The sequence below is a fragment of the Myotis daubentonii genome, chromosome 2, assembly GCF_963259705.1.
Source record: "Myotis daubentonii chromosome 2, mMyoDau2.1, whole genome shotgun sequence".
In the NCBI taxonomy this organism is placed as follows: Eukaryota; Metazoa; Chordata; class Mammalia; order Chiroptera; family Vespertilionidae; genus Myotis; species Myotis daubentonii.
In genome coordinates, this window is record NC_081841.1 from 191,642,465 (window position 1) to 191,668,508 (window position 26,044).

At 47.2% G+C, this 26,044-nt stretch overlaps 1 protein-coding gene and 1 pseudogene across 1 annotated transcript; both read left to right on the plus strand.

Moving 5' to 3' along the window:
• The first annotated feature begins 331 nt into the window (after window positions 1–331).
• On the plus strand, window positions 332–13,660 carry TEX29 (testis expressed 29). Its single transcript, XM_059681088.1, has 5 exons — window positions 332–501; window positions 3,145–3,255; window positions 9,531–9,600; window positions 10,389–10,555; window positions 13,620–13,660. The coding sequence occupies exons 1-5, from the start codon at window positions 444–446 to the stop codon at window positions 13,658–13,660; spliced, it is 447 nt and encodes a 148-aa protein (XP_059537071.1). The 5' UTR covers window positions 332–443.
• Window positions 4,727–6,125, plus strand: LOC132228548 (small kinetochore-associated protein-like; annotated as a pseudogene).
• Window positions 13,661–26,044: the final 12,384 nt, after the last annotated feature.

Here is a 26,044-nt window from a genome sequence, read left to right on the forward strand (position 1 = left end):
TTCATAGGTTGACATTCAACCACTGAGCCACATCGGCTGGACTGAAGGCAGGGTTTTTGATGCCATGCCTGCCCCCCTTAAGGCTCTCCCACCCTCCTCGGCCCTATAAGCATCCTGCCTGCCCTATGTGGCCAGCGTCACAGTCCTGCCATCTGTGTGGTGTCATGGGGCTCTGTGACATCACAGCAGGTGGGGTGGCCCAGCCACTCACTCCACACTCTGCTCATCGGTGGCAGCAGGAGGGAGGAGGTGGTCAGCTTCCTGTTGGATTCTGAAGTCTGCTTGGAGCGTAACAGGGAGGCCTGCGGCTGGGGGCTCAGCTGGGGACATGACGGACAGGTGAGCCCAGACTCACGCAGCCTGGCTGCCTCAAGGTCTGGCCTGTGCTAATCTCTCTCTCTCCCAGGTTCCCTTGAGCCCTCACCCGTCCTTCAACTGCCACAATGAGATATATGCCAGAACTCAAAAAGTCCCACCCGCATTTCCCGAGGAGTTTTGCAGGTAAGGAGATGGGAACCTTCAAGGAGCCTATTTCAACCCAAGGTGTAGACGACTAGCACCAGGCTGAGAAGGGAAGGCAGAGAAACTTGTTTTTTTAAAATAATGTAGGAAAATACTGTGAAGTCTTCATTTTTTAAAAATTTCATTGCAAAAAACCCCAAACCTGAGGTTTTCAGCATAAGAAACACTTTTAACTATTTCACAAGGGGTTAGAGGATTAAAGATGTTTTCATATGACATGCCAAACACATACTTCAGCTACTTCATAACTTTTATGGCAAGAGTGATTTTTTTTTAAAAGAAAAAATATTTCTTAACAGTTAAGTTCACCTTTCCCCGTGCCCATCCTGCGTGCCCAGGGTGCAAAGTTGGACACTGGTGCCCGGGTGTTGAAGGAAACTGTGTAAATGTGGCTTTCTCCAGGGCACGTGGTTAGCGTGTATATATAGTGTGGTTGCAGTCGCTTAAAACCACATGGAGGAAATTTCTAGAAGTGAGACCACTGGAGCTTGAGGGAGAAGAGGGACGTGTCACCTAAGTTTTTCTTCATGCACGACTATAGTAATGAACAAAAAGAAAAGCAGAAGGAAAGGCAATTTGGTTTCCCTCTTTAGTTTTTGTTTGTTGGCTTGGCAAAGGGACGGACCAGGGAGGTTCCCGGGGTGGCCAGGGCTGGAGACATGAGACCCTGCTATGCGGGGACTGTGAAGAAATACACTGAGACATCCCGGGAGGTCCCAGCAAGCGAAACAGTGCTGGGGAGGGTGTGGGAGGGGCAGGGAGACCCACGGGGGTCCCAGATGCGATGGGGAGACAGCTGCCACGAAGCTGGGGGTGGGGGACCAGCGGCTGTTCGAAAACAGTCCATCAAGGCAGCCAAATGGGAAACCGGTGCCAAGACTGTCTCACCTGTGTGGTGATATTAACGAGGACAGTCAGCCCTGGTGGCTGAGGCTCAGTCGGCTGAGCAACATCCCAGGCCGAGGGGACAATGAATATTTTCTCGCCCATGTGTCTGCTGCAGTCAACACCCACTGTCACCTGGAGCAGGTCCGGGAACCCTTGGCCATGGGGGGAGGTGGGAATAGAGGCGTGAGGTGGGGTTGGAGGCGTGAGGTGGGGACAGAGGCGTGATGGAGATCGTCCCAGCTCTGCCCACCAGCTGTGTGGCCTTGAGTCTCGGGATCTTTCTGGATGAGGTTGAGGACTGGCAGCAGCAGCCGGCCGGCCGTCTGACCTCTGTGGGGGCCACAGGCTGGCATGGCATGGTGGCGCTCCCCTCGCTGTGTCCCTGAGACCATCATGACCGCCCTGAGGGCCTTCGATGGGCTCCCTGCAGCCCAGACCACACTGGGAGCAAAGCCCAGCACAGCTCCCCGTCCACTAACCTGACAGCCTCTCTGCAGAGTGACTGAGACTCAGTGACCACAGGGCCCCTGGGGAGCCAGCATGCCACGGCCTCCTGGACCAGCCTGGGAGCCCCTCTAGTCCAGCTGTGCCAAGGACAGGCCCCTCTGCCCCTCCCGGTCACTGGCGACCAGGACCCAGCTTTAGGAGAGAGCCGGGATGTCTCACATCCTCCAACTCTGCCGGAGTCCATCTGTGGGCTCCGAGGGCTGCAGTGGCATTCAGAGGCCATCACTGTTCCATTACATCCCTGGCGGGCGGGGCAGCCATGGCGACAGAATTTGTCACACCCGGAGTCGGGGGTGTCTAGGGAAGGAGAGGGAAAAGCATGAGAGACAGCGGTTTCTCTGGAACCCTTTAGTCTGAAAGTCTAAATTAGCGGTCGGCAAACTGCGGCCCCTTGAGTGTGGCTCTTCCACAAAATACCACGTGTGGGCGCGCATGTACAGCGCGATTGAAACTTTGTGGCCACACTCAGGGGCCAAAGAGCCGCATGTGGCTCGCGAGCCACAGTTTGCCGACCACTGGTCTAAATGAACCCTAGGAAAATTTTTTGGAGAGTCAGGAGGTGGGCGGGCTCCCCGCCTCCCCCCACCTAGTGACAGATACCTCCCCCTGCCCCCCCCCCACCCCCATCAGGCAGACGCTGCTGCTGCCAGTTAGGGAACCACAGGCCCTCAAAGCTGAAGGTGCGTCGGTTGGGCCGCTGAGCGCTGCTGAAGCGGCCACTTATCCCCTGCGGTGTATGGCACATACATTATCTTTTTTTCTCTTTTTGGTCAGAACTGGCATTAAACTTTGTCCTTTTGATTCAACTTTTAAATTCTGAACTAATGCTCAGCCCATAGTGATCATTTTAATTCACGGTCTGCTTACAAGTGAATTAATTACACATTATAACCTGAATTCTGGAATATCCATTGTGTGAGGTCTTTGTTCCCTGCTTTCTTTGTAGAGCTAGAGCGCCGAGCCTGGCGAGGCGAGCGCTCCGCTCCTCGGAGATGTATTATCTCCTTCATCATTAGAGGCCCCTGCATTATTCTGTGTCATTAACTTGGCATTATTTTGTTCAGCTCCCCATATATTCCAGATCTTAGTTTCAAAGTGAGATTTCTATGATGCATAATTAAAAACCCACCACATGCACCCCCGAGCTTCCCCGCCAAGCCCGGTGGTGCTGAGAATGACGGGGGTGGCTGTGTCCGGGGCGATAGCGGGTCTGTGTCTGCTCTGCAGTGTGCGACATCCCTCTGGACCACATATGCAGCCATGACATCAGCAGAGATCAGCGCAAGGGACTCGGGCGCTGCTTTCACAGAGGTGTCTGCAATGAAAAGTCAGTTTCCAGTAAGTATCCGGGCCGGGCCCACCCAGGTGGACAAAGCCATGGAGTCCCAGGGCAGGCCTGCCTTCCCTCCCGGGTCTCTGTCCCTGGACAGGCCTCTCGCATCGTCCTGGTCACATCTCTGCAGTAGTGGGAGCAGAGGGCTGTGAGGGTCTGGGACTGGGACTGAGGCCACCCGGGAAAGTCCCCTCCCAGATGGGTAGACTTGCTGTGGAAGAAGACTGACCGAGAGCCTCCTTCCTGGGAGACCTGGGTCATTCTGGGGGGTGTAACTGCTGGAGGTGGGGACTCAGTACTACAAAAGCACCTGGTTGGGGGCGGGGCTGGCTGCTGACCATGCGAAAGGCAAGACCTGACCAGGCGGGAGCTGTAGATTGTAGCTGGGACCCTGAGGATGACTGAGGACCCCTATGCTGGGGAGAGTGGGAGGGGCTGGGGGAGGTCTCTTCTGTTTCATCCTAATCAGAATAAAACCACAGCCCTGGCGCTAAGATCTGCTCCCGGGCCATTGCAGTCTGGGCTGTGCCTGGGGAGGTAGGGCCCGCAGGGACTCCCAGGGTGGGGGCTGTGGGATCTGAGGAGAGCGCCATCCTCAGAACAGGGCTGCTTCCTGCCAGCCCGCCAGGGGAGGCTCTGGGTGAGCCCGTGCTCAGAGGGCGGGGTGTGGGGGGGGGGGGTTGCGGGGGTTGCGGGGGTGGGGAAGTGGGGGGGGGGCACAGAGGAGGATATAAACTAGATGCCTGGCCCAGAAGGGAAGCTGCTTTAAATATCCTTTCTGTATATTTTCTCACACTTTAGAGAAATTCCAGAGGTCTTTGTGCCTCTTGATGGTTGATGGGTTTTCTTGCCCTTGTGGCCCTTTCAGAAATGAGGGAGAATGGGCTCCAGGACTGTTTGGAAGGAGATTAAACAAGTCGGTGGGCCAGGGCAGCCTACATAAGCCCTCACCACAGAGGAGGAAAGTGCCACAGATATGAAAAGCTGGCCGCTGGCGGGGACACTCAACAGCTCTGATGCCCCTCCCTGTCCTAGGCTGCTCTCCTGTCCTCACCCCCCGAAGTGGACACAGGTGCCCTTGTGCTGTGGCTTGGGAGGATCTCTTCTTTTCTCTTCTTTCTCCTCTGAGTCCAGTTCAACTGAGCCCCTCAGAGGCAAGACAACGTGTCTGCCTTCTCATCCCAGGACAAAGTCAGACTTAGGAAGTCAGAAACACTGGTGACCCATGAGTGTTACCAACTCTTGGCCCACAGGGCTGCCTGGTCCCATGACCCACAACTCTAAGCCCGCTCTTTTAAGAAGTAAGTGATATTCTGGATAAAATGACTCAAGAAGCTAATGTATTGGCAGGATCTTGGCTCACCCAAAGGGGGAGCATCTCTCTAAATGGTAAAGATTTGGCACTTAGGGCAAAAGAAAGGAACATTTGGCTTCTCAAAAAGTGGCAGATAATTTTGAAACCCTGGTGGCAGACCCGGCGGGCAGCGTGGCAGTTTCCATGGAGGACCTTTTGAGTCGGAGCAACGAGGACTGCGGGCGGGAGCAGCAGGCACCTGGGGCCAAGCCTTGCACCCCACGACCATGACCAACGTGGCTAAGACAGTGCACACCCTGCAGCCCCCCTCCGTGCTGAGTGGCGGCCCGCTCGCCGACATACAAACTCGAGCCACTTCTAAGAGCTTATTACCTGTGCAGTCTAAAGAAGCCGATGCTTCCAGATCTCTTCATCCAGGAGTTTCAGAAAATGAGGTAATGAAAGGCATCAAACCGAGATGAGGGAACGGGCAGGGGAAAGCTGCAGAGACTGCCATCAAGAGGAACATCAAAAAGGGCTACAGGCCACTGAGTAAGCAGAAGTCAGAGGAAGAGCTCAAGGATAAGAACCAGATCTTAGAGGCCGTCAACAAGCAGTTACACCAGAAGTTGACTGAAACTCAGGGAAAACTGAAGGACCTGACTGAAAAGGTGGAGCTGCTGCAGAAGTTTCAGGACAACAGTTTGGCGATTTGGGAGAGCAAGGGCCTCAACCCAGACAGTAAAACCCTGGAATCACAGCAAGAATCCAACCCGGATCATGTGGACTCGATGTTGCTGTTAGAAACTTTGCAAGATGAATTGAAGCTTTTTAACGAAACAGCAAAAAAGCAGATGGAGGAGTTACAGGCCTTAAAAGTAAAGTTGAAGATGAAAGAAGAGAGGGCCCGGTTCCTTGAGCAGCAGACCCTATTGTAACAGCCAAGTAAATGACTTCACAGCAGCCCTTGAGGAAATGGAGCAGCTATTAGAAATGTGATAAAAAGCAAGTGGCCAGATGGCTCTCTCTTGGGGATTAACTCTTGGAGGAAGCCACTAAGGACAACTGCTTCTTGGCCGTGATCTTCACCATTCCAAGAATGAAACCAGTTTGTGCAGTAGGATTAAGGATAGTTAATGCTGGAATGGCAGTTCTTCCTTTAAGAAAGTGTTCTCACTCGTCAGATTGGCCAGCTCTCTGAACTTCACATGTACATGATTGAGGTCTACAAGAAGGGAATCTGGACGCTTGGATCAACTCCTGGGCAGCAAAGCGACCCACTGTTAGAAACAGGAGACCAAACCAGCCACAGCCAGAGGATCCAAAAGGTCACATTCAGATGTGCAGGAGAAACCATGAATCGTACCATGGGGCACAGGTCTCCACAGGAAACGCCACTGAGGAGCATGCAGGCCCTCTAATTTGGACACATGGGAACTTAAAGTCGCTGGAAATGGCTTAATAAATGGGGTGAAGGTATAGATAGCAATAACACCAACTGAAACAATACACTTTGGAGCTTTTAATCTAAATCACTTCTGTGTTTTCTATATGTATATATATAAAGTGCTAATTTTAAAATAAATATTTCTGTAACTTCAGATTGAAAAAAAAAAAGTGGCAGATGAGAGGTCACAATGAATGCCATTTACAGCTGGGAGGGTTTTCTGACGACAATTTTTCTTTAGATCTTGAATTAGATAACTTGGGAACACATCTCCTTATTAATCCCGCCCTCTACCTTCGGGAGATTCCAGCATCCCTAATGTTATTGTAAATGGAATTGTCTTCTTAATTCTACTTTCAAATTGTACATAGAATCCTCGATATGTACCCAAGAGAACTGAAAGGTTGCTAGTATATAGAACTACAATTTTGTGTATTTGTCTTGTATCCTGTAATCTTCCTCAACTCATTTATTAATGGCTTGCTTAGGATTTTCTACATGTAAAATCATACCATCTGCCTATGAGATAGTTTTACTTCTTTCTTTCTAATATAGATGGTTTTATTTAATTTTCTTGTCTAGTTGCCCTGGCTAGAACCTCCAGTACAATGGTGAATAGAGGCAGTGAGAATGGACATCTTCATCTTATTTCTGATTTTAGGGGCAAATTTCCAGTGTTTCACCTTTAAGTGTGATGGCAGCTATGAGTTGAGGAAGTTCCTTTCTGTTCCTAGTTTCTTAAGTGTTTTTTTTATCAAAGAATATTGGATTTTATCAAATTATTACCCATGTGGACTTGTTATTGTCCAGTATCTTTCCCTTTTATCCCGAAGGACTCCCTTTTATATTTCTTGTAAGGCGTTTATGCTGATGTCACCCTGAAAGTTACTTCTGAGCTGCAGTGAATCTCTAGTTGTACATAATCAGGCAGTGAATTTGAACAAGACATAGTGCTTTTCCTTAAAGGAGTTCATTATCTTCCACCTACCTCATCCTAAAACCCACAGCCTTAGCCAGAGTCTTATTTGAGAAATCTTTTTGAGTCCTTGGTCTTCCAATGTTGAATGGCCTATTATATTATATTCCAACAGCTCACTCCCTGGAGTATGTGACAGGTACTCCTGAGCTGAGTTCATGGCACTGGCTGGTGATTTGGCCATAATTTGCTGCTTTGGGCATCTTTCTATTTCTGTTTTGTGTATTGGTGGGTACACTCACTCACACACACACACACCTATTTGGAGAGCAGCAGATGATTACATTCAGCTCACTTCGTTTCCATCACAGGGTTTCCCTTCTTAGAGGACTCCAGTATCCTAGGCATTTATGCAACTTAGTTTTTCTGGGACTTTTACCTTTTGGGGGTCCTAAAAGCAGGAAACATTCACATCCAAAGGGCATTTGGGTTTGTTCTTTCAATCTTCTACATGTAAAGATGTAGAAGACATTCAATTCCCAGGTCAAGTCACAGAACTGGACACCGTCTTCGGCCATTAACATTGCCAATTTTCTCGTCTCCCAGAGAAACAGAGACAACAGCAGGAAGTGGTGAAACAGAGCATCCAGGGGAGACTGCAGCCAGCAAGGGAGCACAATCCAAGCTGCTGCTGCTTTCCCCACCGGTCCCTCCCCGAGCATCTTCTCATCAGGATTTTCCGTGGAAGTTGGCCATTTTGTAAATGTTAGCATGTATCACAAACATTGTTTAAATTAGTGTAATCACCTTATTTATGCCTGTTATTCATTTGAAAAATGAATAACACCTAACAGCACCTTCATTATTGGTGTCTTTACGGACTACTCTCCCCCCAACCCCCATGAGCTCTCAGGAATGTTTTCTCCTTGAAGAGAGCCCACTGCTCTGCAAGTGGATGTGTCATTGTTGCGTGGAGGCGAGCGCTAATCCTCTTTTCATTCTTTCCGTTTCCACAAGTGAGTCGTGTGGGCTGGGCTCTTTCTCGCCTCTGACTTCTTTCACGGTGGCGAGGGTGGGCCATCTGTGGGAAGGGTCTGGGCAGTGAGCCCTGCATTGGGTTCTCACTGAGCCCTCAAATTACTTCTCATTTCTTTGACATCTTACTCACTGAAGACGGCGACGGAACCTTTGTGCTGTGTAAGTTGTAGTATTCGGTGACAGGGTATTATGAGCTCTTTGTGCGCATAATTCCATGTTATGAAAACCTTTCACCAACTTCTTAAATTGGCTGGTTTGAAGTGCTCATTGTGTTACGGCATAATCTGTATGATTAAGAATGTGAACTTGGGGAATTAGCATTAGATCTTTGAGAAACAATCAGGGACTCAGAGAGAGTGACTTGCCTTCACCCTTCAGCCTTGACTTAGGCACATTATGTAACATGTCACGTCTCCCGAGTGTATGACTTCCGTTTCTCCAGGAGACATGCCGAGCTGATTGCAAAACTTCTGTTTAGTTATATTTGGAGGAGAATTTCTCCAGATACTTCTTAAAGAAAATAATGCTGTCTTTCAGTTGCTGCTATTTCTGAAGGATCCTCATGTATGGTTTATTAAAAACCACACATATTGTTTATAACAAGTAGTGTGCTGGCCAGACACTGCACAGAGGCTCAGCCTCTGCCTCCAGGAGCTTGACCTCAAGGACCAAAAATACCTGCACGTATAAAGATACAGAAGATGCGCTGATGATCGAATCCTGAAACATTGTCTACATATGTGTCTCTCTCTAACCGGACTTCACTACCATTAATTCTGAATTTATTTCCTGAACCAAGACACAAGATCCCACTAAGGGATACACATTCCCTGGAATTCAAAACTTTGAGGTTTACCTTCTTGTCCCTTAAAAACTTCTCATTTCACGCTTTCAAATACAATGAACTTGATTTGTTCATTTCAATTCGCTTCATTCAACATCATTGAAAGTGAACCTTCTCTGTGCCTTTTGCTACACCCCTAGGAGAAAGCGCGGTGGGAGTGGAGAGGGGCAGAGAATTTAAACCAACTAATGCTCCTATGCAGGGGAACACGGAATAGAGGCCACCCCCTACGAGTCACTTTGAAGGCCCTGTTCTTCCGTTTTGAGAAGATGGAAGCAATTGAGGACAGTGAAAACCCTTGTTAGTACAGAAAAACTCCGTCAATATAACTTGAAATCAGACCAACGGAATTTAACATCCAAAAAGCATCTTTGGAATCACTTTCAGGGAGTTGGGGTCAGGATGAGGTGCCAGATGGCAGGAGGCCCCATGTCGCTATTTCCTTGGGGACAGACAAGGGACCACCTCTGCAGGCTCCCCTCAGGGGGCAGTCCTCTGTCATCGGGGAGCCAGGCCACCACCCTGAGTCCCTTTCATGTGGAGCCCTCATCTGTGTGGGGGTGACCTTGGTCACAGGGCGGTGTTTCGGGAGGGGAGTGGCAGTGTTAGTGGAGCGGCCAGTGCTCAGGGGGGAGCTGGGCGGAGAAGGGCTGCAGGGTGGAGGGCCCAGGCCCACCTCAGGGAAGAGGACTGCCCTGTTGTAATGAACCCAAATCATGGTAAATGGAAATTGTTTTTCAGTTTATGTGCACGTGTTTTGTGCCTTGATCCTGATCATTGCTGCGGCCTTTATTATCACCATGATTTACAGGTCAGCCATTCTGTTCTTTCAAACTCACACGTAGAACTTTGGTGGGAGAGGAGCAGGCATGGGGGGCGGCGGGGAACTCCCCTCCTCGGCTCAGTGCTATTGGGGCTACACGGACTGCCTGTGAGGCCTGAGAGACCTCCTTTTCCCCCAGATCTTGATAATAATACCAGCCAGCCTTTCATAAGCACCTATCATTTCACTCCACAGCCCTCCTACGAGGAGCGGGGCGGGGGGTGGAGATGGGGGGCCCTGTCTGCAGAGCCCTGGCTCCAGGCCGACCACGCCCCTGTGCTAAAGACCTGTTGGATCCATGCTCTCAGACACAATCTCCCCCTCTAGTTTCCATGGTGACGGCATGCACACCCAGCAAGGCTACCTAGGCTGCTTGCTGCCCCCTGGCTGGACTGGAATTCAGCTTTCCCCCTTGGGGGGCCTTGCACCAGCCCCTGAGATTAGTTGAGGCACTTTGTCCAGCAACAAGGAAAACAATCTTCCTCTCTGAGTGGTGCTGGGTGGCGTCTTGAGTGAGCGACCTGGCTGTCACCTGCACGCAGTGCCCACCTTCCCCACTCCTGCTGTTGTCCCGGGGAGTCTGGCTGCCGCATGCAGGCGTCTGTTCAGGGCAGGTAGAAGGAACTAAAATGGGAAGTCCCAAGGCAAAGCATTTACCCTGACAGATGTTCTACATGCATGATCATGAACCCTAGACTTTTAGGGCGGTGCCCTGGCGGCCCATAATTTTCCATCTTTAATTTCTCTGATTCTGATACAAACTCTCTTCCCTTCAGAGTTGTCCACGAAAGGAAAGAAAAGGAAGCCACTATGGAATTGCCTTTGTCATTCAAGTCTGGAGGTGAAGTCGCGGCAGCCGCTGCTGCCCGTAAGCTGGCAGTGTTGAAGGCTCGGACTGCCAGAGCACTGCCGTGTGCCGGATGTGCCAGGAACACTGATAAGAGTAAGAGTCGGGATTGCCCATCCTAGGGCTCAGGGCACATCTTACCTGTGAAAGATACCCAGTCAGCAGCTACATTAGCCTTTTAGCAGAAGTTGCACTTTTTTCTTTTTCTGTTTGGACTAAATTTATTTTTTCCAATTAGAAGGGTCTAGCATGGGTTTCCTGCTCTAAAGGCACATTTCCCTCCATAACTATTGTCTTCTAGCTTTACTTTCTCCTCTCTTTGCCTCTCTGTCATTCCACCCTCTCTAGCCAGTCCAGCTGCGTGGTGGGCAGTGGGTAAGGGGCGGTGGTGATGTTGGGGTGTATCTGCATCCAGTGGCTTCCTGGCAGGTGCCTGACAACACCATTCCTGTTGTGGCCCCCTGACAGCTCGGTGGCCCTGGTTGAAGAGATGTAAACACAATAGCTAAGTCTTCCAACACCTCTGACTTTCAGGAAGCAAAGCCGCATGTATGTGATTAACTCTTAGGAGGACTTGGCAGTTGCTTGATACTTTTCACAGTCGGCAACTTGCTAGGTAGAGAAAGAAACATCCCCAATGGTCAGCTCAATCTTAGGTGATATTGTTTGGGAACATGGTCTAGGTCTCTTATTATTCACTAAAGACCTGGTGCACGAAATTTGTGCACTGGGGGGGGGGGGCGGTGTGGGGAGGTCCCTCAGCTTAGCCTGTGTCCATTCACAGTCCGGGAGGCCTTGGGGAATGTCTGACTGATGGCTTAGGCCCACTCCCCATGGGCCTTAGTGTTGCCGCGGAGGCAGGAGAGGCTTCTGTCACTGGCGCTGCTCTTGCCAGCTGTGAGCCTGGCTTCTGCCTGAACAGTGCTCCCCCTGTGGGAGTGCACTGACCACCAAGGGGGGCAGCTCCTGTGCTGAGTGGGATCGGGCCAAAACCGGCTCTCTGACATCCCCCTACGGGTCCCAGATTATGAGAGGGTGCAGGCCAGGTTGAGGGACCCCACCAGTGCATGGTTGGGGCCAGGGAGGGATGTGAGACGTTGACCCGCTGGGGAGGAACCGCAGGAGGGCTCCAGGGTGTGTCGGGTCTGTCTCTCTCAGTCCCGATCAGCTGGACCCCAGCAGCAAGCTAACCTACCAGTCAGAGCATCTGCCCCCTGCTGGTCAGTGCATGACATGGCGACTAGTCGACTGGTTGACTGTCTGTCCCCTGGTGGTCAGTGCATGTCATAGTGAGTGGTTGAGCAGCCTTAGCTTTGATTGTTTGAACAGATGAATGGATGACTGGACACTTAGCACATTAGGCTCTTATTATGCACTGAGTGGCCAGATTCTTATGACCACCCCATCAGTACTTCGCTGGGCCACCTTTTGCCTTCAATACTGCGGCGATTCTTCTTGGTATTGACTCCATGAGATGTTGAAAGGTATGCGAGGAATCTGACACCATGCCTGATGAATAGCACTGTCCAGTTCTGTGAGATTTGATGGTTGTGGAACCAGCTGCCTGATGGCTCTTTTAACTTCGTCCCACAAATGCCCAATTGGATTGAGATCTGGTGATTGTGGGGGCCACCTAAGCAAGGAAACATCTCCCTCATGTTCTTGAAACCACTTCTGCACAATACGAGCACCGTGGCATGGTGCATTGTCTTGTTGGAAGAAGCCATCTCCATTGGGATATGCCATCAACATGATAGGATGAACTTGATCAGCAACAATGCTTAGGTATGTTGTGCTATTCCAGTGGTTCTCAACCTTCCGAATGCCATGACCCTTTAATACAGTTCCTCATGTTGTGGTGACCCCCAATTTCATTGTTACAAATTGAACATAATTAAAGCATAGTGATTAATCACAAAAACAATATGTAATTATATATGTGTTTTCCGATGGTCTTAGGCGACCCCTGTGAAAGAGTCGTTCGACCCCTAAAGGGGTCGCGACCCACAGGTTGAGAACCGCTGTATTCAGACGTTGTTCCACACGAATTAAAGGGCCAAATCATGCCGGAAAACGCCCCAATCCATAACACTGCCCCCACCAGTTTGAAGGGTTGTACTCATGCATGTGGGGTGCATGCTTTCATGCTGTTTCTGCCAAATTCTCACTCTGCCATCTGCTTGCTGCAACTGGAAACGTGATTCATCGGACCACATGCCTTTTTTCCAATGCTCGACTGTCCAATCCTTGTGTTCCTGTGCGAATTGGAGACGTTTTATCTTGGTAACTGCAGACAGCAAAGGTGTTCAAACAGGCCTTCGGCTCTTTTGCTGATACTCGCTCCATGGCTCTGAGCGCCAGCAATCATCCCACGTTCAAAGGCTGTTAAATTGCGTTGTTTACCCATATCTTCAGAAAAAAATCACTTCTGTCTAGTAAACAACCTGCTCCCCTATTTACAATGGTCTGGCTCTCTAGCAACTTCAGCGTGAAATTATAGCTAATTTGCCTACAAATGTCAGGTGGTCATAATAATGTGGCCACTCAGTGTATAGGAAGAGTCACAAAGACTTGGTTTTACTGGGACAAATGGGAAAAGGGAGAGGCTGGGAGGAGCAGCCTACCCAAATGTCTCCGAGGATCTCGATGCTCGCTCCTAACCGAGGCTGTGTCTGTGCACAGAGCGCGATGTCCCCTCCTCAGGGTGGTTTCTGCAGAGGGAGGCCATGAACGGTGGAGACCGTTCTCCCGCAGGAAGCTCTTTCTCTCCCAGGAGTGAGTGGAGACAGGGCAGCACAAACCCACCTACCAAACACAATTGAGTAAATCATGGCCCATTGTATGCCATATGGATGCGTTCACAGACCTTGACAACATTTCCCTGGCATTGCTGACTCTTCTATTCAAAACACACCACTTAGCCTTGGCCAGTGTTGCGCAGTGGGTTGAGCATAGTCCCATGCACCAAGAGGTTGCAGGTTCCATCCCCAGGCAGGGCACATGCCCAGGTTGCTGCCTCAATCCCCAGTAGGGGGGCATGCAGGAGGTAGTTGATCAATGTTTTTCTCTCTCTCTCTCTCTCTCTCTCTCTCTCTCTCAAATCAATTAAAAAAATATCATTCTTAAAAAACACAAACACTTATTGTTGTTTTAAATTCAGCAACAGTGACAGTAATGAATACTGAAGAAACTAAGGATTGAAATGCATGATGAAGAAAACGTGAAGATTGGCAGAAATATCCAAATGAAACAGTACTATTGTGAACCACTCTTAAACATGGCATGGAATGACTACCCAATTAGGAAAACAATAAAGGTATTTTAAATGCTTTGGTTCTAAGGTGTCTTAGTCAATGCTGTATTTTTGTCTCAGAAGAAAGCCATTGGAGGATGAGAACATTACCAGGAGCTTTGAATATGTATGTGTGTGTGTATATATATATTTGATTTCAGAGAGGAAGGGAGAGGGAGAGAGATAGAAACATCAATGATGAGAGAGAATCATTGATTGGCTGCTTCCTGCATGCCCCCTACTGGGGATTGAGCCCACAACCCAGGCATGTGCCCTGACTGGGAATCAAATCCCGACTTCCTGGTTCATAGGTTGACGCTCAACTACTGAGCCATGCTGACTGGGCAGGGTTTGATTTTTTTTAATGACACTGTTTCCTAGTGATGCCCAAATCAAGGCAGCTCATAGCATTGTCACCAAGGCCCCCTTTTCCGAAGAAAGCTGTGCTAACGAGAGGAGCAGCATCATGGTCTGTGAGGCCCAGAACCATCTGGTGCAGCTTCCTCAGTCTCTCGTCCAGGTAAGGATGCGTGTATGTCTCAGAGTGCCTGACAGTGCTGACTGTGGGTGATGCAAGCCAGTCTGGTTTTTACTTTGGAAACTTGAATACCTATATGTATAAAAGCCGAAGTGACTGTTCGACCAGTAGCTATAATGTGCACTGACCACCAGGGGGCAGATGCTCAATGCACAGGCATGGGAACATAGAACAGACTGATGAATCTCAGAGGAAAGGGGGGAGGGGGGCAGGGTGGGAAGAGATTAACCAAAGATCTTATATGCATACTAGGGTCCCTCGGCCTGGCCTGCACCATCTCACAATCTGGGATCCCTCAGGGAATGTCGGACTGCTGGTTTTGGCCCAATCCCTGCAGGCCAGGCTGAGGGACCCCACCAGTGCATGAATCTGTGCACTGGGCCTCTAGTGTGTGTGTATATATATATATAATCACACACGTATATGTATATGTATATGTGTATGTGTATGTGTATATGTATATGTATATGTATATGTATATATATATGTATATGTATGTAGGAGTCCCTAGACACCCTCATTTATTTTTCAGCTGGTAAATTCTGTGCATGTGGGCAATGCAGGTTTGGTCAAGGTCCTACAAGATCTTACTGCCCAGGCTTCTTGGAGAATGGAGGATGAGAGAGGGCTGGCCCTTTCCTTCTCACACACATCCTTAGTCATTGGCCCTTATGTTGGTTTAGATCAGATGTCAGCACACCTTTTGTAAAGGACCAGGCAACAACTATTTTAGGCTCTGTGGGTCAGAAGTTCTGACGCTCTTCAACTCTGCTCGTGTAGCGTTAAGGTGGCCACAGACAATGCAAATGCATGGATGTGGCTAGGTTTCAATAAAACTTTATATAAAATCAGGTGATGGCTGAACTTGCCCTACAAGCTGTGCTTTGTCAACCCCTATTTTTTTGCCCACCTTTTTTTAGAAATTTCACAACTAGTCATTTCTGTGATCTCTGTAGGTCAAAAGCCTCTGATGGTCAATTTGTTCTTATAGCTTATTATGATTGTACCCACCTACTCTGTAAACAGCCAGGACCTGGAGTTCCCATGCTGGGATCCCATTCCCAGAAGTTATTAATTCACCTACGTCCTGCACAGGGCAGCCCGCAGAGAGCTTTTCAAGGATGCATTTTTCATGCCTACGTGAATGGGGTGTGCCGTTGTCTCTCTTGCAGAGGTATGGTTGAATGGGGGGCTTATAAAAGATCCATCAGCATCCTCAGCAGCATCCTCTACACCAGTGGTTCTCAGCCCCAACGAACATTTGGCAACGTTGGGAGACATTTTGGATCGTCAGAACGGGGGGAGGCACTGCTGGCATCTAGTAGGTGGCAAACACCCTGTAGTGCACAGGACAGCCCACGGCAGAGAATCACCCAGCTGATGTAGCACTGTATAGTGGTCTGACAGTGTTCAGGGAACAAAAGCAATAATTTTGTAAGGAGTAGTTATACTTTAGAAATGTCAAATTATGTAAACACATCATTTAATATTTGAATCAGTTATAATTTCTAGGCAGGACTGACCTGGGATACATCTTACTAATAAAAGCCTAGGTGGTCCTCATGCCATCACGCCATCACAAGATGGCTGCGCCCATAGTGGAGGTGGGGTTCCTGCAACGAGCCATAATGAGTGATCAGCAGGGACCTGAGGCCGCGTGGCACTGGGGCGGGAGACCTGAGGCTAAGCCCCCTGTCCGGCGGGGCTTGATGGGGGACCTGAAGCCGTACCCCACACCCAGCGGGGCTTGACGGGGGACCTCAAGGCATGCCCCCTGCCCGGGCCTGGGCCAGTAGACCTCAGGCCGTGCCCCTCTGCCCAGTGGGGCTTGACAGTGGACCTCAAGATGCGCCCCCCCACCCGGGCTGGGGGAACCTCAGGTTGCACCCCTTGCCCTGGTGCTGGGCCAGGGGACCTCAGGCCCCGCCCTCTGCCCAGTGGGACTTGACGGCGGACCTCAAGGCGCGCCCCCACCTTGGCACTGGGCAGGGGGACCTCAGGCCGCTCCCCCTGCTCTGGGGCTGGGCCAGGGGACCTGAGGGTGCGCCCCCCGCCTGGTGGGGCTTGATGAGGGACCTGAGGCTGGACCCCCCCACCTGGCAGGGCTTGATGGGGGACTTGAGGCTGCACCCCCTGCCTGATGGGGCTTGATGGGGGTGGGGCCAGCCAGGCCTGGATCTTGCCCAATGGGGGTGGGGCCGGCAATTTCCTGCAATTTCAAGGTGCGTGTGAATGGGCAGGGCCTTGACCCTAGGTCCCATGGCATGCATGCCCCAGACTCTGACAGGAGGAAGATTTTCATATACATTTTACTAATTTTCTTTCATCTCTGACACTTCTATTATAGAGAAAAGGCAAGTAGCAATATTAAAATATTTCCTCTAATTAATTCCCTTTTAATGTGCACAAATTTCATGCACCAGGCCACTAGTACAGAGAGAAGAGGTGGAAAAAAAGAAAAAGAAAAGAAGATTCTGGACTGCCCACTTAGGAGTAGGACTTAGGGTTGCATATGCGTCGGGTGACTGGTGAGCTCGAGCATCATTTCTAACACCATTTCGGTCAGGCCTGTGGTGCCAGCACTCCTCTTCAGCAGAGGAATTGTACACAAAATGCGCTGAGTGAGCTCAGTTTTCACTGGAGAGGAGTGGAGTGGATTCCTGGGCTGGGACTCGTCTCGGAGGATGGTTAGTCGGGAGCCTGGTTGTTTGATCATCAGGGAAAAAGAAAAAGAGAATGTTGACATTTCCAGTTCCCAGCCACACAGCTTGGCTTGGCTCAGGACAACTCACTGCTGTATTGTCTGAGTCTTTTACTTTCTTCACTTATGTTTCCTATTTTCAACCAAATATTTGACCCTTACATCACATTTCATGTTATCCTGAGCTGAATAGCAGTGATAATGCTTAGAGAATGATTTGAGATTTTTGAGGGAAAATTATCAGAATCCATAAGTAGTACTTTAAATATTATTATTTTTACCATACAGGCTCAAAAAATCCTCTTAAGTACCAAAAGCTAATTAATACTACATATAATTATTTTGCCATGGTAATGTAGGCTGGCTATAGCTTTTGTCTGTATTTCTATGATAGTTGGGGAATATACCAAATTCCCCACTGGGTATATACCAAATCACTTCCCAACTCTCACTCCTTCTGAAAACCATTAGTGTATATAATTAATACTCTCAGAGATTTCCCCAAAGCATTTTAGCCTTTTATTTCAACTACTCTTCTATCCAATATTTCAGCATTAGCAATAATGATGAACAAAGCTGACTTCCATACCACCAGGCTGTAACAAGGTGCCCCTACAGCCAGGGGTTGCCGGGGTCCAACCCCAGCAGGTCCAGGGGTCCCCAAAGGCGTAGACGGAGTCGGCGAAGAAGGAATGACATGGAGACAGCGTTCAGTTGATCAGCAGCCTAGCCAGGATCTCTAGCCAGGATCTCCAGCCAAGTTCTGGTCTGGATCTCCAGAGAGGTTCTGCTTCAGATCTCCAGCCAGGTTCAGTCACCAGGTTCTAGTCAGGTTCTCTTGCCATGTTCTATAGTCAGGTTCAGTCCAGGATCTATTGCCATGTTCTCTGCAGCGAAGTTCTTCTGTCTCCAGGCTCCGTGTAGGTTCTGTCTTCTGAATTCTGTCTGTTTTTGTCTTGTTGCATCTGTATTTATACCAGTTGATTCTAATCCTGTCAATTTCTATTACAAAGGTTAGGGCGTTTCTTATCTCCATTCTAGGGAGAAAAGATTATGTAGTTTAAGCATGATTGTTTGTAGTTAAAGTGATTAATTACCCGCCTGGCACTTAGTTGAGGGGTTTTATTCCCTCCCTAACTTCAGGGGAAAATCCCTACCTGGGGATTCAACCTTTCTCGGAGAGGTGACCTTGGTTAAAACACAGCGCCAAGAAGGTGAGCAAACATATTAAGAACCGTATGCCATATATGCCAGGTCCCTTGAAACAGCAAGGATGGACCGGCTCCCGGCAGGGGGTGGGGTGGGTGGTGCGGTCTGAGCACGTGAGTGGGAGGTTAGAGAAGGCCAAGTGAGGTATCAGGACTTTCACACCCTTGGGAGGTCATGAGTCCCTCTCCTACCCCTGTGGTATCAGTGGAGACCACATGGAGGGCCCAATTTCTACCCTATTGGCTGGAATTTCACTACTACCCAGTGCTCCCCAGCACACACACACACACACACACACACACACACACGCATGCACACATACATACATACATACATACACACACACACACAGTCAGTAGAGGCCACAAGAGGAGCAGTGACAAGGCATCCCTGTCCCTCCCAGCCGGGGTGGTATCAACGGGGATGAAGAGGGGAAGCTGGATTTCTCCTCTGGGCCAGCGATAACAAGCCCCAAGATCTCCCATTTCACGGTGTCATGGAAGTTGAGAAAGGAAGCTGGATTTCTAACCCCATCTGGCAATGACAAGGTGATGCCCCCCAACTCCCACAGAGTCAGAGGAAGGCACTAAAACACAAGACTTAAATAAGTCAAGAGTCTAATGACGTAATAGCCAAGTCACCCAAGATTCGAGTGAAAGTCACTCATTGTGCCAAGAACCAGGAAAATCTCCCCTTGAGTGGCAAAGGACAATTGATGGGCACCAAACATGACACAGATGCTGGGATTATCTGTAAAGGATTAAAAGCACCCATCATGCAAAATCCTTTAATGAGGAATTATGAATGCATTACATGAAAAATAGAAAATCTCTGCAAAGAAATAGAAGATATAAAGAAGAATCTGGTGGAGATTTTAGAACTGAAAAATATAATAACCCAAATAAAAAATTCAATGGATGGGCTTAACATCTGAATGGAAGGGACAGAGAAAAGAATCTGTGAACTTGAGGATAGAAATGGTCCAATATGAACAGGAGTAAAAAAAATAGAATTAAAATAAAAAAAGAATCTCAGCAATCTTTAAAATATAACAAAACATCTAACATCCATGTCATTAATGTCCTAGAAGGAGAAGAGAAAGAGAGTGAGACTGAAAAAGTATTTGAAGAAGTAATGCCTTAACACCTCCCAAGTTTAGCACAAGATATAAACCTAGAGATTTAAAAAATTGAATGAACCCCAAATTTATGAAAACTAAAGATAAAAACACACACATCTTGAAAGCAGTGAGAGAGAAATGCAACTTTACCCGTGGAGGAAAGAGGATTCTAATGACAGCAGACTGCTCATCAGAAGCCATGGAGGTCATAGGAAGGGACACACCATTTCCCGAGTGCTTAAAGAAAAGGAACCGTCAGTCCAAGTTCCATATCCAGTGAGAATATCCTTCAGGAATGGAAAGGTAATCAAGACATTCTCAGAGGAAGAATAACGAAAAGAATTTGTCTGTAGCAGACCTACCCTAAAAGGATGGATACAGGAAGTTCTGGAAATAGGAAGTTGTAAAGGAAGGAATCTTGGAACATCAGAGAGAAAGGAAGAATAATATAAAAAAGTGGGAAATGTGATAGATTTTTCTTCTCCTCTTGAGTTTTCTTAATTATATTTGACTAGAGGCCTGGTGCAAAAAAATTTGTGCACTTGCGGGGGGAGGTCCCTCAGCCCGGCTTGTTCCCTCTTGCAGTCTGGGACCCCTCAGGGGATGACCACTTGCTGGCTTAGGCCTGCTCCCTGGGGGATTGGGCCTAAGATGGCAATCAGACATCCTTCTGGCAGCCCGGCAGCCCTTGGGGGATGTCCACTTGCCAGTGGGAAGCAGGCCTAAACTTCAGTCGGACATCCTTAGCGCTGCTGAGGAGGCATGAGAGGCTCCCACCACCACCGCTATACTGGCAGCCATCAGCTTGGCTTGGGGCTGAGCAGAGCTCCCCCTGTGAGAGTGCCCTGACCACCAGAGGGCAGCTCCTGCATTGAGCGTCTGCCCCCTGGTGGTCAGTGTGTGTCATAGTGATCAGTCATTCCTAGTCTTTCTGCTGTTAGGGTCAGTTTGCATATTACCCTTTTACTATATAGGATAGAGGCCTGGTGCATGGGTGGGTGCTGGCTGGTTTGCCCTGAAGGGTGTCCCAGATGAGGGTGGGGGTCCCGCTTGGGTGCCTGGCAAGCCTGGATGATGGGCTGATGGCTGTTTGCAGCTGGTCACACCCCCTTCAGGGTGGGGGTTCCCACTGGGGTGCCTGGCCAGCCTGGATGAGGGGCTAATGGCTGTTTGCAACTGGTCACACCCCCTTCAGGCTGGGGGTCCCCACTGGGGTGCCTGGCCAGTCTGGGTGAGGGGCTGAGGGCCGTTTTCAGGCTGGCCTGTGACTGAAGCTCCCAGCCTTTTTTTTTTTCTTTTATTCTGGGATTTATTTACTTTCTATAGCTGTCACTGGAGCTGAGAGCCGGCTCTAGCTCTGAGACCGTGGCTGGCTGAAAGCAGGTATCTGGGGTTTGTTTGGCTTCTATAATTGAAACACGGTTGCAGCTCCAGCTCTGAGGCCCGGCTGGCTGAAAGCAGGTATCTGGGGTTTGTTTAGCTTCTATAATTGCAACATAGTTGCTTAGAGTGCAGCTCAGAGCCTGGTGAGGCAGGCGCGGAATCTTGGCTTTCTCCATCGCCGGGGCAACCAAGCCTCATGTTCCCTTCAGCTGCCTGGCTGCCAGCCGCCATCTTGGTTGGCAGTTGATTTGCATATCGCCCTGATTAGCCAATGGGAAGCGTGTCAGAGGTACGGTAATTACCATGTTTGTCTTTTATTAGATTAGATAGTTGAAGTAAAAATTATAACTGTTATAATGTGGTTTTCGATGTATGTAATCTAAGACCAGCATATTATAAATGTGTGAGGGTAAAGGGACAAAAAGGAAAGCACAGTTTCTATTCCTCACTCAAACTGGTATAACTGCTCTGATAATAGTTGGGCAGTTTCTTAAAAATTGAAACATACATGTACCATACAATTAGCAAGTGTGTTCCCAGGTATTTATTGCAGAGAAATAAAGACTTAACATAATATTTATATAAAAATCTATACATAAATGTTTATGACAACTTTATTTGTAATAGCCCCAAATTAGAAACATAGCTCTACAATAAATGAATGGTTAAAAAAATTGTGGTATATCCACACCAGGGAATTCTCTGCAGGTGATAAAAAGGAAAAATTAATGATATATGCAATAATTTGGATGGATTTCAAAGGTATTATGTTGAGAAACCAATCTCAAAAAGTCACACACTTTATGACTTCATTGTTGAAATGACAAAATTGTAGAGATGGTTGCCATGGTTAGGAATGTTGTGACGTGTTGGTGGAAAGGCGTGGGTGTGCTGTAAAGGGGCTGCATGAAGGAGTGTGCTGGCACAGCGTGTGTCTTGATTTCCGTGGAGGTCCCACGAATCTACACATGTGATAACATGGCATAGTGCTCTATACACACACAGGACCAGAGTATGTTCCTGATTTTGATTTTGTACCACAGTCATGTAAGATGTAAGCATTGGGAGAATCTGAGTGAAGCATACACAGAACTCTTCTGTACTACTTATGAAACTTCCTGTGAACAATGATTATTTCAAAATAAAAAGTTAAACAATGTTAAAAGAAGTCTTTCTGACAGAAAAAAAGGCCACAGAAATGGTCTTGATGCTCTAAAAAGTCAACCAGTGTGAAAAGCCACGGCCAGCATGGCTTTCGGGTTCAAAGGCTTGGAGAAAGGGCTGGTGCACAAATTAATACACAAGAAATATAAATTTGGAAATTATGGGGGAAGCCAGGGAAAGCTTAGCTGTAGTAGCCAAGTTCCACTGAATCTCTGTTCCCATCTGCTTTTATTTACTAGAATACACAATTGCCTTTTAGGAATGCAAACAGACATATCAAAGATGATGGTTTAGTAAACAGTAAGATTATCAGGTTGGGGGAGTTTGCTTTAGGCCATTGAGTCTGCAGTAGGTAATAAAATGCAAATATTCACCCCGTGAATATCAAAGAGCCCAATTCAGCCTTCTGACCGGACTTCTTGCATTTATATTAATTACTGTTGATCTTGGTTCTCAGCAAACCAGCATGAACCTAGTCTGTAGAGATTGCAAGCATAGTTGTTATGCTCATCTTATTAGCAAAAGGAAAGTTCTAATTACTGTGTAGTTTGAGAGATGCAAATCAGAGGAGAATTAAACTAGTATGATAAAATACAAGCCTTCCCTATCATTCCAATAAGTTACAGAAACATATCAGAGTTAGCATATGTCTTTCATGTTCCCTGGAACAGAGTTCTGATTTCTACCTACTCACACAGTCATTTATTTATTTTAAAGATTAATTTTATTATTTAAAATTTTTATGTATTTATTAATTTGAGTGTGTGTGAGAGAGAAACATTGATTTGTTGTTCCACTTATTTATGCATTCATTGGTTGTTTCTTGTATGTGCCACAACCTTGGTGTATTGGGATGATGCACTCACTAACTTAGCTACCTGGCCAGGGCAATCCTTTATTTTTTTTAAAGTCAACAATGAATCTTTAACAAGGCACTGAGTTCCCTGCAAGAGTTCACAGTTCCTTAATTACCCTGCATCTCTCCTTCTATGTTTCTTTTCAGTATGATGTAATTTTGCAAAAAAGAAGAAAAAATAGTAGAAGTATTTCCACATTTAGACTGTTATACTAATTATACTTGAGTATCTTTTCATATTGAAAAGGTTGATTAAAAAGAGAAAAATTTAAAAGATTAGTTTATAAAAGATTTCAGACCTTCTGTATATAAATTCTTTTGTCCAAGGGTTTTTCTTTTCTATGTGCCCATCAACCAAGACTGTACATGTCATTTTCTCTTAAGGACAGAAAAATTGTCTATCCTCTCCTCCCTTTCCCCATAATTGTCTTTATTTCCTTCTCTGTCACCTCTCTAATACTCTCTATTAATGTACCTCTGTGTCCTTACCTTGACTCTGTTTTTTGTTTTTTGTTTTTGCTCAATTTCTGTTTAAAATATGAAACTTGGCCTGGTGTGTTGAACATTGCTTATTTCTTTCTTAGACTGTGAACTGTGAGCTCATAATGAGTCACTCTATGGATTTGATCCTCCCTCTTCAATACATCTAGAGTCATGTTCACTCTAACCACAATGCAGGTGGTTTATATTTCCCAGTTTCCAAAATAATTCTCAAATACTTCAGAATAAATAAATAAATAAATAGACTTTTATGGTAAATCCTTTGTGAAGAAATTGCTTTAGATATTTTAACTCTGTAAGCTAAGTAATGGCAAAACCTATTCGCTTATCCAAAAAAGTAGTCTGCAAAGTGTCATCATATAGGAAGAAAATATTGATAAATATGGAGGCCATAAATTTTGCAATGACATTTGATTAGGTGGATACACTGACATAGAAGCTGGCAATGTGGAATCTTATGCAATAAGGGTAAAAAAAACTATTAACAAGGAAACATGAACAGCTGGCACACTTATTACCCCAAAAACCTGAGACAGTGGAAGACACTTCCCAGGGCATCACAAATAGTTGGAACTTCATCATGCTTAAGAAATATCTAATGATAAGAGGAGTCTACCACAGAGAAACTGTGCATGACAGAGTTTCTGGGTGTTTGGGAGTGAGACTTTTTGAGATTTTTGCAAATATTTAGAGCAGAAGAGGGAAGTTGGCTGGATGTTTTCTTGACAGCGACATGGCTATGAAGCTGACTTCATAGGTCTCCAGATTGACTGGGGCCCTGATCACACTTGATTCTGGAGCATTGAACATCGGCACGAGCCCCAACGGTTGTTTCAGATCTCCTCTAGGTTTAGAAATCTCAGTGATTTCTCTCAAAGGTGGGAATATCTTGCAGTGTTTTATTCCCAGATTGCTTTGCTTGGAGACAATCAAATAAACTTGACAGAGATGTCAGCTACACGAAGAATCGAGTGGCTTGTTGAAGAGGGTGAGTCTTTTGGAAAACAGTAGCCTAGCCCTCCTGTCTTCCTCTCATGAAAGGGTTGGAAACAAGGTCAATTTAATTCTAGAATGTGATGTGAGCTCTCATAGGCCACCTCCAGGAACTTAATTTACATTTTCCATAACATGAGCACCAGAGATCTGAGAGGGGTCAAGATTGGATTACATTGCTGGCCTTAAAAACCTCAATTGCACCAGAGCAATCTCTCATAAAACACAAGCGGAAAAGAATGATTACAAAATATTGTGTGGCCAGGATGTGCTCAGTAGGAAAGATGTTTCTGATATAGAAAGAAAGCAATGCCTTTTATTTGGAATATTTTCCATAAGTTGAAAGTCACATTTATTGTTTAAGTTGAAACTATTAGTAAGATTTTATAAATTTGAATAAGTTTATATTCAAATTGGCAGTAGGAGGTGAGATGAAAAATGGAAAATTCCATAATGGACAGGGTAAAATTAAAACAAATGTCTTGCCCTTTTTGAACTTATATCCTAGGGATGAGGACAAAAGAATTCATTTTGAAACTGGAAATTTGTACCTTTTGACCTCCTCCACCCATTTGTCCACTCCCACCTTGTGCCTCAGGCAACCACCAATCTGTTCTCCATATTCATGATCTCTTTCTTTGGTTTTAGATTCCACATATAAGTGAGATCAGAGATATTTATCTTTTTCTGACTTATAGCACTTAGCATAATGCTCTCAAGAAGAAAAAAAGGAATATGAAAAATTCAGAAAAGAAGATAAAAATAAATTTTTTCCATGACCCCAAATTACCATAGTTAATATTTGATTTTAGGTATTTCTTTCTCATTATTTCTCTAACTGCACAGTATTTTGAGTCCATCTTGTCCTCTGGGACAATAAATAAACCTTTGTCTTTGTCCCCTGTGATGGTTGGTTTTACTTGTCAACTTGACTGGTCCAGGGGGTGCCCAGATACCTAGTTGAACATAATTCTGGGTATTTCTGGGAAGACATTTTGGGTTGAGCTTACTGTTCAAATTGTTAGACTGAGTAAAGCAGATTGCCCTATTCAATGTACGTGAGCTTCAGCTAATCAGCTGATGGCCTGAATAGAACAAAAAAGCTGACTCTCTTACAAATAAGAGGGCACTTCTCCTGCTGATGACCTTTGAACTGAGACAGCAGCTTTTTTTTTTTTTTTTTTGCACTTGGATTTGAACTGAAACATGGGCTTTTTGGGGTCTTGCACCTGCCAACCTATAGATTGGAACTTTATACCATCAGCTACTTAGGTCTCCAGTTGCTGACTACAGACCTTGAGAAGTGGCAGCCTCAATAATTGTGTGAGCCAATCCTATATAATAAAGAGGTAATATGCAAATTGACTGCCACACCCTCACATAAGATGGCCACCCCCATGTGGCCACAAGATGGCTGGCAGGGGAGGGCAGTTGGGGGCAACCAGACCTGCAGGGGAGGGAGGGCAGTTGGCAGGGACCAGGCGTCCAGGGGAGGGAAGTTGGGGGCCATCAAGCCAGCAGGGGAGCAGTTAGGCATCAATCAGGCTGGCATGGGAGTGGTTAGGGGCAATCAGGCAGGCAGGTGAGCAGTTGGGAGCCAGCAGTCCTGGATTGTGAGAGGGATAGCTGACTGCTGGTTTAGGCCCAATCCCTGGGATCAGGCCTAAACCGGCAGTTGGACATCCCCCGAGGAGTCCTGGATTGGAGAGGGTGCAGGCTGGGCTGAGGGACACCCCCCCACCCCCGTGCATGAATTTCGTGCACCAGGCCTCTAATTTAGGCAGTCAGACATCCCTCTCACAATCTGGGACTGCTGGCTTCTAACTGC